The sequence below is a fragment of the Tympanuchus pallidicinctus genome, unplaced genomic scaffold (genome assembly GCF_026119805.1).
Source record: "Tympanuchus pallidicinctus isolate F22 unplaced genomic scaffold, pur_lepc_1.0 scaffold2, whole genome shotgun sequence".
Taxonomy (NCBI): Eukaryota; Metazoa; Chordata; class Aves; order Galliformes; family Phasianidae; genus Tympanuchus; species Tympanuchus pallidicinctus.
In genome coordinates this window covers 14012134-14026721 of record NW_026294721.1, presented here as the reverse complement: position 1 = coordinate 14026721, position 14588 = coordinate 14012134, and the positions used below count along the sequence as shown (strand labels likewise).

General features: G+C 37.0%; 1 protein-coding gene across 8 annotated transcripts in view; it reads left to right on the top strand.

Moving 5' to 3' along the window:
* Nucleotides 1-14588, top strand: part of PROM1 (prominin 1) — a 58080-nt gene that overhangs the window by 28347 nt on the left and 15145 nt on the right. For all 8 annotated transcript variants that reach the window (XM_052682254.1, XM_052682260.1, XM_052682257.1 and 5 more), the window contains 8 exons: nt 2774-2894; nt 5033-5096; nt 7195-7284; nt 8621-8838; nt 9257-9331; nt 10442-10505; nt 12397-12556; nt 14104-14256. In XM_052682254.1, coding sequence (XP_052538214.1) covers nt 2774-2894; nt 5033-5096; nt 7195-7284; nt 8621-8838; nt 9257-9331; nt 10442-10505; nt 12397-12556; nt 14104-14256 — 945 coding nt within the window. The remainder of the gene's footprint in view (nt 1-2773; nt 2895-5032; nt 5097-7194; nt 7285-8620; nt 8839-9256; nt 9332-10441; nt 10506-12396; nt 12557-14103; nt 14257-14588) is intronic.

The following is a 14588-nucleotide window of genomic DNA, read 5'->3' as shown; positions in this document are numbered from 1 at the left end:
ACTAGGAAAAGCTAAGTCTGATGGAATGGAAACAGTATTGGTATCTTGACAAATCCATCTCTGAGGCTTTGTAGAAAGCATTTGGGCTGTGTGGAATTGCTAACACGCGTTGTTCAGAATCTGGGAGTCAACCTTAATCAAAAGATTTGGTGAGCAGGTTAGTACAGAGAGCCCCCACCTGCTATTTGGTGGTGGGGAAGGTGCCATTTACCCAGTATGTAAATCAGTTCTGTTTCTATTCTGTGAGTTTAGTTTTTTTAGCAACACAGCTAAAGAAAAGGTTTAGGACCCCCCTGTAACCGGAGTAGTAACTTCTGTATCTCGATGACACCCAAACAGGAGCTGAGCATGGAGGATCTGACTCCTGAGCTTGTTTAACAGTTGTCAGATGTCCTTTTTCTTCCTCCTTTATGCTTTTCTCCTTGTAGCTGCTTACTGAATGTTGACGCAAGGTTTAGTTATATAACAAATAGATTTTTCTTTCCTCTCTCGTGCTGTGTATTTGTTTAATTGCATTCAGAATGTAGCCGCAGTTGTTCCGGATGCATCAGCTGTATAAAGTATCTCCCCCTTGTCCCATGTCCTCCCACCCCTTCCATTTAGGAGACTGAAGAGAAAAATGATCATGCTCAAATCTCACAAAGTACTGTTTTGTTAGCTTGAAATTGACCTTTCTAGCCTGTGAGCATAACTCTGAAAAGGCATAAAAACGCTGGCAGCCCAAAGAACAAAGATGGCATTATAAACTGAGTCCACAGAGGGACACACAAATGTTTACTTTTCCTGATAGCTTCAGATAGTTTGCCTTCAGATTTGAGGAGGAAGAAAAATATTTGACTGCCTTAATAGAAAAATGTTTTCAAAACCATTAGCATTACTGTAGAAAGAAGACAAATTATATGTTGTATGTGTCCAAAGTGTAAATCATTTACAAAATGCAAACCATTGGAGGTTGTTCAGGTTCTTGGCATTTTGTGCATCCTAAGTTCATTGTTCTTTGGTAGTAGCTGATGTTAATGGCTGCAGAACGGCTCGGCCATGTTGGAAATATAGCTGCCCCTTGCTTGCTGTTGGTTAATTAGCTACTTCTTTTGGGAAGGTAGCTGGCAGTCAGCATTAAAGGCAGGGCTGAAATTCTGGTACGGGAGGAAGCCATCTCTAACTTTGTCATGCTCTGAAACCGAACTTTTCCTACTGAGTGTTTGTCAGCAGCAAAAGGTCTTGTACTTGAGAGAAGGAGAGCAACCCTTCACCATGTTTGGGAAAGCTAAAATAGGAAAAGATGAAGATGAAGATTTGTTTGGGATCACTGGTAAAAAGAGGAGATGAGCCTCATCAGAGTGTTTGCTCCTGTCTTGCTGAGATGTGTGTACCACATTATTCAAGGCACTCACCATCCACCATCTGATTTCTCATTTGAGTGCCTATATTATGGCTTAATTTGAGCTTAAATTCTCTGGAGCAAGAATTTTATTTGCCCAGTAGGGAGGTAGTATAAATTTCCTTAAAGTGCTTTTTTAAAATATTAGGTCTTCTTAATGCCATCACATGAAGTTTGTCAGTTTGGGAGGAGTCCAATGCCTTTTGTGATGGTTACTCCCTTCTGTCCTTTGGATTGGATGGCCATAACATTTGTTTTCAGGATACTGCCTAATTATAGTGCTGAGCTGTTTCACTGCAGCACAAGTGAGGGACTGAACTAATATGCCATCCAGAAATGCCTGTAATGCATCTGGCTGCAGGCTTCAAGCAGTGCTTCCCTTTGGGGTTGCGTCATGCCTCTGATGAGTGGTTCTTTGCTGTCTACCAGTTAAACCTTAAAGCACTCAGTGGGTTTGTGTTCAGCCTGTTCTGGAGCTCTCAATCCTGCATCCCTACCTGAGGCCACTCTACTTGTCTCCTGGTGCCTGTAACTGCAAAGGGTTGTTCCCAATTGAAAGGTTAGCTGTTGTGAGTATGAGATGGGTTTAAAACGAACAACAAAAAAATCTTGCTTCTGTTTATTTTACATCTAAGCTAAACAAAACGAAACAAAACAAAAGCCTAGGTAGTTTGTATGCTATGAAAGATTTTGGAGGCTCTCATGGGATTTTTAATTGCCTTTTTATCTGATGTTTGTGTGAATCTACTGTGTTTTGATTAGAATTTTGCAGTGGGGATGATCCAATAGGAGATAATTAGCGGCAGTGCTGATTGGAAGTCTTATCCTGCTTCCCACCTTTTGTTTTATTATCAGGAAATGTTTATATGTTTTTTAGAGCTAATGGGAACTATTTTTAAAATATGTATATAATTATGTAAATAAATAGAGCCATTATGAGCAAATGTTGCTGAAGTTCTCAAATGTAAAATATTCAATGTAAAATACTCAATATTCAAATGTAAAATAGTTATTTTATGAACATTTGCTTGTGGCTTTGTCAACAATAATGATAGTGGTGAAAGAGTGTAATACTGATGAGCTGCATACAATTCACATATTTGCTGATGCTGTCAGTGCGGATGGGTATCTGTAAATTTATTAACTTCTGAAGTCTGTGGGTTAGCACTGCTTTTTCGTTTTCTTTAGTAGCACCGTATCTGCTCTGACAGCTAATTCCTCTACTTTGCCAAGTGGTGTATATGAGATATCACAGCAAAAAAGACAAAGTATAAGCTTATGGAGACCTTTATTTTCATAACGTTAGAGTTTTTTTGCTGTATCTTTTGTTCTGGTTTAAAATGTTAGGGTGGGCATTCACTGTAATAAATATTTTATCTGTATTTTTTGTAGCGTTGGAGTGCTTTGTGCATATGCTGCCAACCAACACTTAACTAGTCAAGTCCGAGGAGCAAAGAAACTGGTCAACAGTAATTTTAAAGATCTGAAAGTTTTCCTTAACGACACTCCAGCGGTAAAGAATTTTTTCTTTATGGGGAATGAGGGCGGGAGGGGAGAAGTATAAGGAAGAAGTATTGCAGAAAATACTCGTTTATTTCTGTTTGATATAAATGACAACCACAGTGTGGTGTTAATTCTCTGTTTGTCACTCTCATAAAGTAGAGTAAATGAGATGAGAAGTTTTCATATGACCATGCATGTTCGAGAACAAACATTATTAGAGCAGCTTTTGAATCATTGCATCTGGGAAGCGCAGTTAAATTTTTCAATATTGAGAGTTGATCTGTATACAGTTATTAATTTGAGCAGTGTGTTGTGACAGCCTGGTGATGCGGGTGTATGTCAGAAAGTGGAGGTTGCATCAAGAAACTCTTGAGAGAGGGTGCCTTTTGTGGAGCTGCCTTGGGGCACAGAGAAAGCTTGCACTGAAAGATAAAACCAATGGTCTCAGAACTCACTAGGTTCCTCTTCACTGAGTGATTATAGTCATAAGTATGTGACAGGAAATATCGGAATAGAAAATCTTGTTACATGGAAGGAACTATTCTAATAGAGAAAAAAATAGGCTCCAGCTAAAAAGCGGAGAAGAACAGTAGAACTGTGGAATTTAAAAGTGTCAGGACTTGAACATTGGTGCCAGGAATTCCTCAAAGTTTCAGCTATGTGGCAGGTTTTTTGTTCGTATGCAGAATTATTAATTTTTCTTTCTTAGACTTGATAGCACTTGATTATGCAATCACTAGATACATCTTACAAGTCATTTTTGACAGATGAGGTACGCAGATATCATGTATAGACACACGCGTGTAAGGATTTCTTGAAGACAAGGACTTCTGTTTCTTTAACAAGTTATGGAATTCAATTCATTGGCTATAAGCTCTGAAATCCTAACTGATGTCCTGGCCTTGTGAGTATGAGGTGTATAACATATAGGAGGATTTGAAAGTAGTCACACGTAAAGAGTTCTTGTCATAGCAGATTAGCAGACTACACGAATGCTGTTGCTAACACTATTAGTTGCATGAATCGCATTTTGTCTATGACATTGCTGGAAACAGTGCAAGCCTTACAGACATGCAAAATGTTAGTCCTCTGGTTTGTCTAGGACAACCAACCAACCATCACAAAAAAGCCTACGTCTTTCTTGGTAGGAAAAGCTCTTTTTATTCTTTTCTCCTTTGTTTAAAAAAAAAAAAAAAAAAAAAAAGGAGTCTGTCTCATACTTTGTGATTTAATTACATCCACTGCTGTATGATGTATGAGTTGTTTTGTGGGTGTTTTTTAGTTTCTTTTTTTCTTCACTTCACTGAAAACTTGAGGCTGCAAGCCAAATACACTTCTGTGCACATCTGAGTCACTTCTGTTTAAAATTGGAAGCGTGTTTACTGTGCATGTTAACTTCTGCATGACTCGATTAGGATTCACACTGCATTACTTTAAACATGCAGAAATCAATCAAAATTACTTCATACCTGTAGCAAGATTTCCTTCAGGAATAGTTATTTAATAGCCTTTTGTACAGAACCAGGAACTGGTGATAACTAAGTTGATATTTTATATCGACTCAGTGCCTCGGTGGAACCCAAGTTGCAGCTGGACTAGATCTGTTTGTCAATGAAAACCATTTGCATTAAGGCAGAATGACCAGCTTCTTTTGTAAGGGGAACTCTGAGAGGCTGTCCCCATAAAAGCCAGACTGGACTGTGAATTGCTTCAGAACCACTATCCCATAAATTTGCTGCACAATTCTTATTTCAAGAGAAATCATCTTTTTAATTAGAAAATCAGAGGAATGAAGACATGCACAAACGTACTGTGCCTGAGTGAGTTGAAGTCTTTGTGTTGCACGGTTTCTGCTACTTAACATTTTTAAGTGGAGTCTTTTTCCCCAGAGATCTTCCAGTATGTTTCCCAATAAAACCCATCTTTTTATGTGCAGTTGTGCTAAGCAGGGTTTTAAAACATTTAGTTAACTGAAAGCAGTAGAACTTGGGAATTTCGGGGGGGGGGGGGGGGGGGGGGGGGAAGTGTTATTGCACAAATATTTGGATTGTTTCAAAGTGTGGCAATTTCTGACTCATTATTTGAACTATTACTTTTTTTTTTTCCCAATTATTTTAATGGTTTTTCATATCATCTTTTTTTTTTCAGCAAATTGACTACTTGGTGAGCCAGTACAACACAACTAAGGATAAAGCACTCTCTGACCTAAATAGTAAGTACTTTGATTTAGAGGGGGTTAGTGATGTGTTGTTTACTTAAAGCCTTCAATAAGATAATGTAAACAGCTCATAATGCAAAGTAAAATTTGAATTACGATTGCATGGTTTGCAAACATAATTATTGTTCTTAGTGTTAAATGAGACTAAAATCAGAGATTCTATCCATATAAAATGACTTGGAGCTGTTGTAATGCAGACTATTTTCTGAAATAAGTCTTTTGTTAAATTGCTTACTGCATAAATCAGGGTAGTATTTTTTCCCTTTTTTACAATTCAATAACCACTAATACTTGTGTTTTTAGAGTATTATTCCTGAGTCTTTACTGTGGAGCCAAATGTGAAGGAAAAGAGCTTTTAGCTGTTACTGTAGTTACAATAACTGTAGATCTCTGCATTTTTTTATTTTTGTTGTTATCTCTTTGTCCTCTGCTCAGCTAGAAGTTGAGATAAACATTTATCTTCTTTCCAAAGCTGCTTATTGTATTTGGCATTTCAGGATGAGCATATCTTGAAGAACAAGATGTAACACTTGAAATACAATTGCTTCACCTTCTGCTACAGTACGGTCATGATAGGAGGCATCACCTTATAAACCTCTCAATAAACAGAACCAAACCACTGAATTTTTTCAGAACTTTCAAAAATGGTAATAATAGAAAAGGGCAATCATATTCAGTATAGATTAGAATTCAGTATACATTGTTAACATGTACTGATAAGTATGTCAGTTTGTGCACAGGTCTGCATTTCAGACTGAAGTGGAGTGCAGAAATATCAAAACTGATTGTGAACAGGATTGCTGGAAGCAAAGACAGTAACTTTTGATTCCTAGAGTCTATACTTTGGTATCAGTTTAAAGCATGTTATAGGGGCAGTTTTCAGTGCAGCAAGCTTGACATACTTTCAAGTCAGTGTGTCTATTAAAGGTTACTGAAGCACACTGAAGGCAGTAGCCAAAGCAGTATTTGCACATATTCCTAACTATTTCTGTGCAAGAACACTCACGTCTAAAAAACTGGGCATTGTATAAGTCTTTGAAAACAAGAACAGTAGCTGAAAAATAAATTAGTTAGTAACTGCACTTCAGGTACTAGCTTCTAGCTTTCCAACCAAGAATTCAAATTAAATATTTATTTACTTTCAGTGCAAGTTTAATATGCTAGCTTATGGGAAACTAACTGGATTTGTGATAGGAGTGCTCGTCAATAAATAAAGATAGCTTTTATTTTCCTGTACAGTACTGAGATACCAGAATTAAGTGTGTGACACCTGAGGACGAAAGGATTTCATTAAAAGTGAATCATCAGTAGAATAAACATCAAGAGAAATGTAGATGAATTCGGTTTGCCCACCCTAAGGAAACGCTGAAAGTCTTTTCTGCTTTATAAAAATTCTCATCCCCGGCTAGAAATGGCAGTCTTGACAGTAATGGATGCTTCTGTAGCATTCAGTATTCCAATCTCATCAGGAGCAAAAGCTCCAAGAGCTGTTTACTTAACCTGAATAGAGAGGAGACCTAGCAACTACCTGAGGTTGCATTAAGATGCTTCACCAATCTCAACTCTGCATCTTTCTGTCTTTTGCATACACCCCTTCTCATTTTTGCTGAACTAAGATGATTTCTGCTTGTGGGCAGTGAGGCAGGAGGGCTTGGAGGGAGGAGATGGATCTGCGTGAGCCTGAAGCCAACACTGAATGCTGAGAGCAGGCTGGCAGCCATGCGTAACACGCTTAAGGGATTTTGGCGAGGATGGTTGTCAGGTCTGGGCTGTGGGTCACCTTGACACATCAGGAATGGGAAAGGGGAAAATAAACTATTTTCTTCTTTTTGTTGCATACAGAACCATAGCTTGTATTGAATGAGTATGCCACAAAATTCCTGTCAGATGTTAGACCTTGTTAAGACTACTTATGAAGAAATTCTGTTTCCATAAAAGGTAGTAATTGCCATTAAAAAAACTGTGTCAGGCCTTAGAGAAATTGTAGTACCTTATGTACACTTTGTTCAGTAAGAGATTGATAGCACCTGTACTAAAAGGCAGTTAAAGCTGAACTAGGATGTGATGATTTTTTCATCTCTCCATGCTGCAGATGTTGGACCTTTGCTTGGTAGCAGAGTTCAAGAGCAGCTGGGGAAAGAAGTACGTCCCGCACTTGATGCAGCTTTGACAATGGCAGGAGGTAAAAATGTGCATGTTCTTGTATTAATATTCTGTTGCCACCGTAAGACAGGCTTCATTTTTTTGGGGCACAACATGAGATTGCTTTATGCAGTACCATGGTTCTACTTAGCATTTTTCAGTGTGCCTTGATGTTTCTTTTAAAATGTGGTTATCCAATATTCTGTGATTTATAAATGTATTTAAAAAGTAAACAAAGATGTAAGTGCCATTGTTGATGTCTAGTTTTAGCAGACATTGAAGGCAAATGAAATCTGCAATCCCCACTTCAGGTGGTTGTCCCTTTCCAGGCATTATAAAGGAGAGTAGGAAAGCTGTGCACTCAGATCTGTCTGTAGTTCTTTGCAGGTTAGTCCTTGACAGGTCTATGCTTGAGTGTCATCAGTGTCAAACCTAGAATGAGAGTGCCAACAACCATCATTTCTTCATTATATCTTTGAGTTCAGTGTTGTTTGTGCTTTGTTCCATCTCCCTTTAAAGAAAAGATTCCTTTATTCTTTTTTCTTTTGAAGGTTTTCCTTTTTCAGGAATCAGGTGCACATTATAGAGTAAGGTGAAAATCATCCTTAAACTTCAGTCACTTGGTGGGTTTTTTAATCCATGAATTCTTTTTTGAAATCTTTCTCGTTCATTCATCATCATTCTCCTTTTTTGCTTTATTTCTCTTATTTGTCTTGAAGTCAAAGTGGAAAGGGCTATCAAAGGTAAAAAAAAAAAAAAAAAAAGAGAGAACCTTGTGTTGTGTGAAGTGTGCTTTATTTTCGTACACTTGTGCATTTGTAGTTGTATATGTGTGGTTTTTTGTCTTAAAACTACTGTTTAGTGTTCTTTTGTGTGACTGGGACAAAATCTAAAGGCAGACAAGTGTTAATGTGTATAAGTGCTTAGCTGATGCAACTTGATCTCTTTTCCTTTCCTTGTGCAGCCATGTAATTCTTCAATTAGACTACAACTAACCTTAAAAATACTATTTTGTGGATATGGGCTTTCTTTTGTTTTCTGATAACCAAGCATTGAAATTCTTTATTAAAACAACCAGGTTAGAAGAAAGAGGGAATGAGTAGAAAAGAGTAATCTGAAAAGTGGGTAGAATCTCAGTAAAAGTAGGTTGAGCACATTAATTTGTTTGTAGGAGAGTGTAAGTAATCTGTTTTTATTAACAATAAACTTGTATTTGATGCTGGAGGGTTTTTCTGGGTGAGATGGAAAGATAATTTAAATCAGTATTGTCAAGAAGCTCATAGTGTTTACACGTGTGTATTTACACTTTCCCTCTGTAATGGTATCTAGTTTCTAACAAAAATTAAAAAAAAAAAAATGATGTTGCATTCTTGCAGCCATCAGAGAAACGAAGGAAGCACTGGAAAACGTGAGCGTCTCTGTAGAAGTTTTGCAGGAAGGCACCGAGAGGCTTCATGGAAATTTGACAGATGTTAAAATGCACCTGAGCAACACCCTCAATGATTCTGCATGCACTGCAGCTCAGGCTGCCTCAACTTGCAATATCATCAGGAATTCATTAAATCAGCTGAACATTAATGCCAATTTCAGTGGGGTAAGAGAGTGTTTTCAGACTCATGGTGTGATCGCCTTAAATAGGCCTGCTAGTATTTCTGCAAGTTAATGGCTCAGTGTATGCTGGCACTTGTGAGATAAGTGACCTTCATTAACTCTGTTTCTGGGTAATTACAGTCACTGTTCTCATTTTCTGTGTGGAAAAGAATAAAATGTGTGTCAAGCAACTACATTAAAGTGCTGCTATGGCAGGAAAAGAATCTGCCCTCCCAAAAATGCTGAAGTTAAGCTTTGCTTTTGTACAACAAAGGTTTTAGGAGTATGCTACAAAGATTCTATTACAAACAGTCTTCCTAGTTTCTTTATCCTTCACTCCTATCTTTGAAATATTAAGTAAAGTAGTTACTTTACTGTGACTGCAACTTTGATGTGACTTAAGGATGCTTTTTGTTTCCTAGTTGCCGGGGGTGAGCTCACAGCTTGCGAAGGTCAATGATGTCCTTAAAATAGACCTTTCTAGTCTGGTTCAGAAGGTATGTTTCACAACAAGCTTATAAACTCTTAAGTAATAAACTGGGATACATGAGTATCTGTTGTTTTCCCTTGGCTTTCCCAAGCAGAATTCTCTTGTTCCTACCTCATCGTTGCTCTGTGTATTATTCCATTTTTTTTACCAAGATTTAGTGTTTAAAAGTATGAATGTAGTGCTTTACATCCATAGGATATTACATGTCAAAAGTGTGTAGCTAATGGTCTGTTTGAAAGCAGGATCCTTAAAAAGAGAAAAGGCAGATACGTGGATGTGCTAGCAAGCTCTGTATTTTTGGTTCAAGATAATAATAATTAAAAATCCATGGTCTTCTAATCAACTGTAGTGTAATCCCATCATCTTAAAATGAGCATATTCAATCTTAAATCTGGTACAGTGGATCTAATGCAATTACTATTAGTATTTTTGCAGATGTGTCATAGTTAGAGCAGTGTAAGAACCTAGCAATCTGATAACGTTTGCTAAGAATAAAAGAACGGTGTAGGGGACTGCAGGCTGTGTGCTGGAGACCTGCACCCTTGCTTGCCTATGAAGTGATCAGGCATGCAGGAAAAAGCTTCAAGCCTCCACAGCAGTAGCTTCTTGTTTCTGTCAGTGTGAACTATTGAGGTTGGTTCCCACAGCATTAATCCTTCCTCTCCCCTTCTTACTGAAGATTACAGTGTTTATCAGAGGTAGCTGGATTTCATTGTTTGTAACAAACATGTTAAAAAGGCATAGGATTGCAGAGGGTGTTTTACTGGTATGCAGTAACTCCCTTCACTTAGTGAGTCTTCATGTATGTGTTAGTTTTGTAGGAGTGAGAAGTGTCAAACAAAAGTACTATAAAGTTTGAAACGACTGTGATTGATGTGTGTATTTAAATCTAGACATTTTATAAAGAGTATCTTGGTGAGTGAATGAAATCTGAAATGTAACTGACTTTGTATTTTGCTTTGACCTTTTCTAATGCGCAGTGGTAAGGTATGTTTTTCTTGGTATCACCACGTGTATTTTACCGTGTATGGACTTTCAGTCCTTGTCACAGAGGAGAAAGTTGCAAGTAATGTGTCCATGAGAAGCTTATTCTAATTTTTCCAACTTTTATTCTTAGGGTTATGCAGCATTTAATGATACTCCAGACTTAGTAGTGAATCAGACTAAGAACATCTTATCAGGTGAGGACAATGGAAACTGCCTTTCTGCTTTAACTGTTTAATGCTAATGCTTTTGCATCAGTTACGGATGCATTTGTTTTCTTTTATTGATAATATATTTCCTGGGCTAAAGGGTATAAAAAATTAAGTCTAAATCTTCTTTTAAGATTTGGTGCCACGAAAAGCATAGAAAGTAAGTACGTCTCAATATGAGATCCAAAATAAAGTCTAAAAATAGACCATATGCTATTTTACAGAACAGTTCTATTTGCTGGGCATTGTACTGCTCAAGTAATGAGAAATAGTGAGGTCTCAACTGCATTCTAATATTTACTTTTATTGGGTTGAAAGACTAGTTTGCATGAGCAGTGGTGTATCTATGATGTATTTAGCTGTTTAGTTGTTTAAACAAACAAACAAATAAAAAAACTCCACAGCAACAAAATAACTAGCTGATCCTGCCTGCTGCTGTATTGAAATGTAGCAGATGTCAAAGGGGAGCTAAAAAATGTACCTTAATGCCTGTTTAATAATGCTTTATTACTCTGGCTTTGAACTGTGATTTTTTTGACAGTACCTGGACAGTTGACACTGACTGAAATGTAGTATAATGTATGCATACTAATCTGTTTTAATTTTTGTTCTTGCATTGTGGACCTGTTCTGCATAAATATACAGCTGTTCCTTGTAAGTTTTTCTTTTTTTTTTTTTTTTTTTTTTTTGGCAAAATGGAACACAGTATGTATAGAACTGTAGTACACTGTGTGAACTTGCCTAAAGTGAGCCAGTTTTCTAAAAATGTGATGTTATACTTTTCATTAGGAAATCTAACAGAGATTTGCTCATTTTCAGTAACTGCCGCTATCCATAAACACAGACCATCTTAATTTATCCATTGTTATTTTTGCACTTTTTTGTTATTATAAAAATGAGCTTCATTAACAAATCAAACAAAACCAGTAGTTCTACTAGACAAATTTCATGTTCATTTGTTAATTTTTTTAATGAGCATTTTGGTACCTGGTTGAGCTTGATTGGAAGAGAAACATCAGAACACACACCTGAAAACATGTCCAGCTGTTGTTGGAAGTGGATTGGTCTAGTGATTGTCAACTCTGCACATAGCAGGGGTGTTGAAATGTTGTAGATGATCATTATGGTCCTTTTCAGCTCAGGCCATTCTGTGATTCTATGATTCTATGAAGGTGCTGCCTACTACCAAGTAGCAACCTCTATTTACACAATCTGCAGTTTCTCCAAGTTGAGAGAAGGGGAAGAGTAGGCAGAATTGCATTTTACAAATAAAGAATATGTGTGATAAGTGAATGAATCACGTCTTTGTGTATCTAAGTAGTGTGTATCTAAATTGTAAACATAGGGTTTCTTCATAATTTGGGGAAAAAATTGGCTTAATTGATCTTTATCTCAAGAGTGTTGCTAACTAATTGGAATGAATTTAGCTAATCTTTTTAAATGAGATCGGAAATAAGTGGTATAGATTATCAATATAAGCAGTCTAATTTATTTCAGTGTTGTATACCCAAGGGATGAAGTTTAAATAGATTTTGATCTTCTCTTTCATAAACCTGGTGGCTAATTGTCTCACTCAGCGTTACCATTTGCAGTGTTGCATGAAAAGCAAGATTTAAGCTGGCAAGATAAGCAATTCTGGCTCAACATCTACATCTTTCAACATTAAACTGAATGCTAAATATAAAGTCTGTGTTTTTAAATGCCATTATGTTACTTTGAAGCTAAATGCTTTTGTTGCTTGCTTGTCTTTTCCTCATGCTTGTCTTCATGGCTTGCCTTGTTATATGTGCAGAAAGGCCTAACAGCATTTTATAGTGCATACATGGAATGTAAATTTCTTCTGTTAATCTGTAACAGTGAAATACATTTGTTCTTTCAGATATCAAAAATGTGCTGGAATCCATTGGTTCAAATATCAGTAACTTCACTAAAACTCTCCCTGTGCAGAAGATTATAGCAGATTTGACAGTATATCTGACACAGAGTGAAGCGTATGTTCAAGACTATTTTCCAGTAGTGGAGCAGTATGATTTCTACAGGTATGAACATACTAAATAGGAAACACTGCAGGAGTGAAGTGCTACCTACAGTTCATGCAGTAGCATGTAACTAATGTGTTAATGTGGTATTTTAATATTCTGAAAGGGCATTGAAACTATTAGTAACAAAGAGTGAAGTCAAGATGCTGTAAGGCAAATTTTTGGGTGTTTTAGTAAAGACCCTGACTGCAGCAAATCAAGCTGGGTGCTGTTCCAGTACAGAGCAAGAGAAGGCCTACTCTGCAGGCTTTCCTATCTTTTTTAGGAAGGATATATGTCAGAAGATGTAATACGTGAAGAAACAGATAGTTTCATAATGCTAGGGTGACTCCTTTTTTTGGACTCCTTTTTTTGGACTTCCTACTGCAAAGTAGTAGTAGCAAAGATTTTGCTTCCCACTTTATCTTTGTGCTTGTTCAAATTGATGTAGTACTTGTCCTTGGGTCTATTACACACATTCTTTCTGTTCAAGACCTGTATGGTTTCTGTAATTGAAAAATAATTTCATATTTCAAAGCATAAAGCTTTTTATTTCAAACTGTTTCTTTGTCTAGAATTTATTTCAATCTTCAAGCTCATCAAGTTCTCCCTACTTTTTGACGTTTCTGTTGACTCCTTATCAAAATCTGCTTGTGTTTTAATCTGCTTCACTGCTACAGAATAAATGTGCTAATAGTTTTAATGCAGTGTTAAATGAAAGTGAGAAGGAGGCTGAACCTTAAGAACCCTTTTTTGTAGTGATAATAACCTTTCCCTTAGGCTATTCAATACCTGCTAAGTTTTTGTGATGAGACTTGAAAAGGAATGGAAAAAATATAAGCTGGGAACATTGATGGTGGAAGAAAAAAGAAAGAGCAGAGGGAATTGGGGGAGGATAGAAAGCTAGGAGGAGATATGAAATGTGTGAATAAATGAATGTGCTCCATGTATGTGACTTGGAAATATTACATAACTTTATAAAAAAGAGCTAAAGTTCTGTTCTTATCCAATATCTTTCTCCTGATCAAATTTCATAAACTGCTCATAAGGTGCTCATTGAAAGCACTCCAGAACCGACACATAAAGCCTAGGTTTTAACAGCTTCAAATAAAGTTATTTTAAATTTCAGGCCCAACATAATGGTGAGCAAAATGTAGTAAGAACTACAGCAAAAGCAGTTATGTACTTCATAACTAATCATCGATCCATAGGCATAAATTTATCATTTGTTTCTTGAACAAATTACCATTTGACACAGCAGAGGCAGATTCTCATGGTTTGTTTCACTTCGAGTTTGATGCTGCAGTGCAAGCAGCATATAGCAGCTGGACCTTAGAACACCTGTAAGGATTGTTCCCCAGCCCTTCAGCAATCTCTAAGCAGAGATTGGATTCCCAGTGCAAAATGTATGCTGGTGTAGGAAGAGAGGGGTTTTTTTGCTGACACTTGTTGCGCAGCAAGAACCACAGATGGGCCAGTTAGGAATATTGCATTGCCTGAAGTGTTCTGCAGGTCTTCAGTGTGTTCTTTATTTGAACATAACCAGGCATTTGGGCTTTATTCCTTAGGTGGCTGGGTTGTCTCATTCTCTGCTGCATGGTGGTCCTGATTGTGATCTTTTACTATCTTGGGTTGCTATGTGGAACCTGTGGTTATGATAAACATGCTTCTCCAACAACCAGGGGCTGCATTTCCAACACTGGAGGAAACTTTCTTATGGCGTGAGTTTCACTTACTTGTGAAAAAGAAAATACATATACTTGTAGGGGGGTTGGTTTTTTTAAAATTGATTTTAAAGGACATATGCATGAAGAGAATTTTTATTACCAATGTACATGTTCTGAAAAATTAGAACATAAACATTTACCTAACATACTTACAGTGAAACACCTAGGCCTTGGATTGCTCTTTCCTTGAGAATCATATCTGAATCTGCTCTTGTATGAAAAGAGTTATAGGTAGTGACTATCAGTGTAAACTCATTTGGAAACTCCAGAACTGTATCAAATAATTGAAAATATAAATGGAATTTATAGGTTGGTTTTTTGTTTTT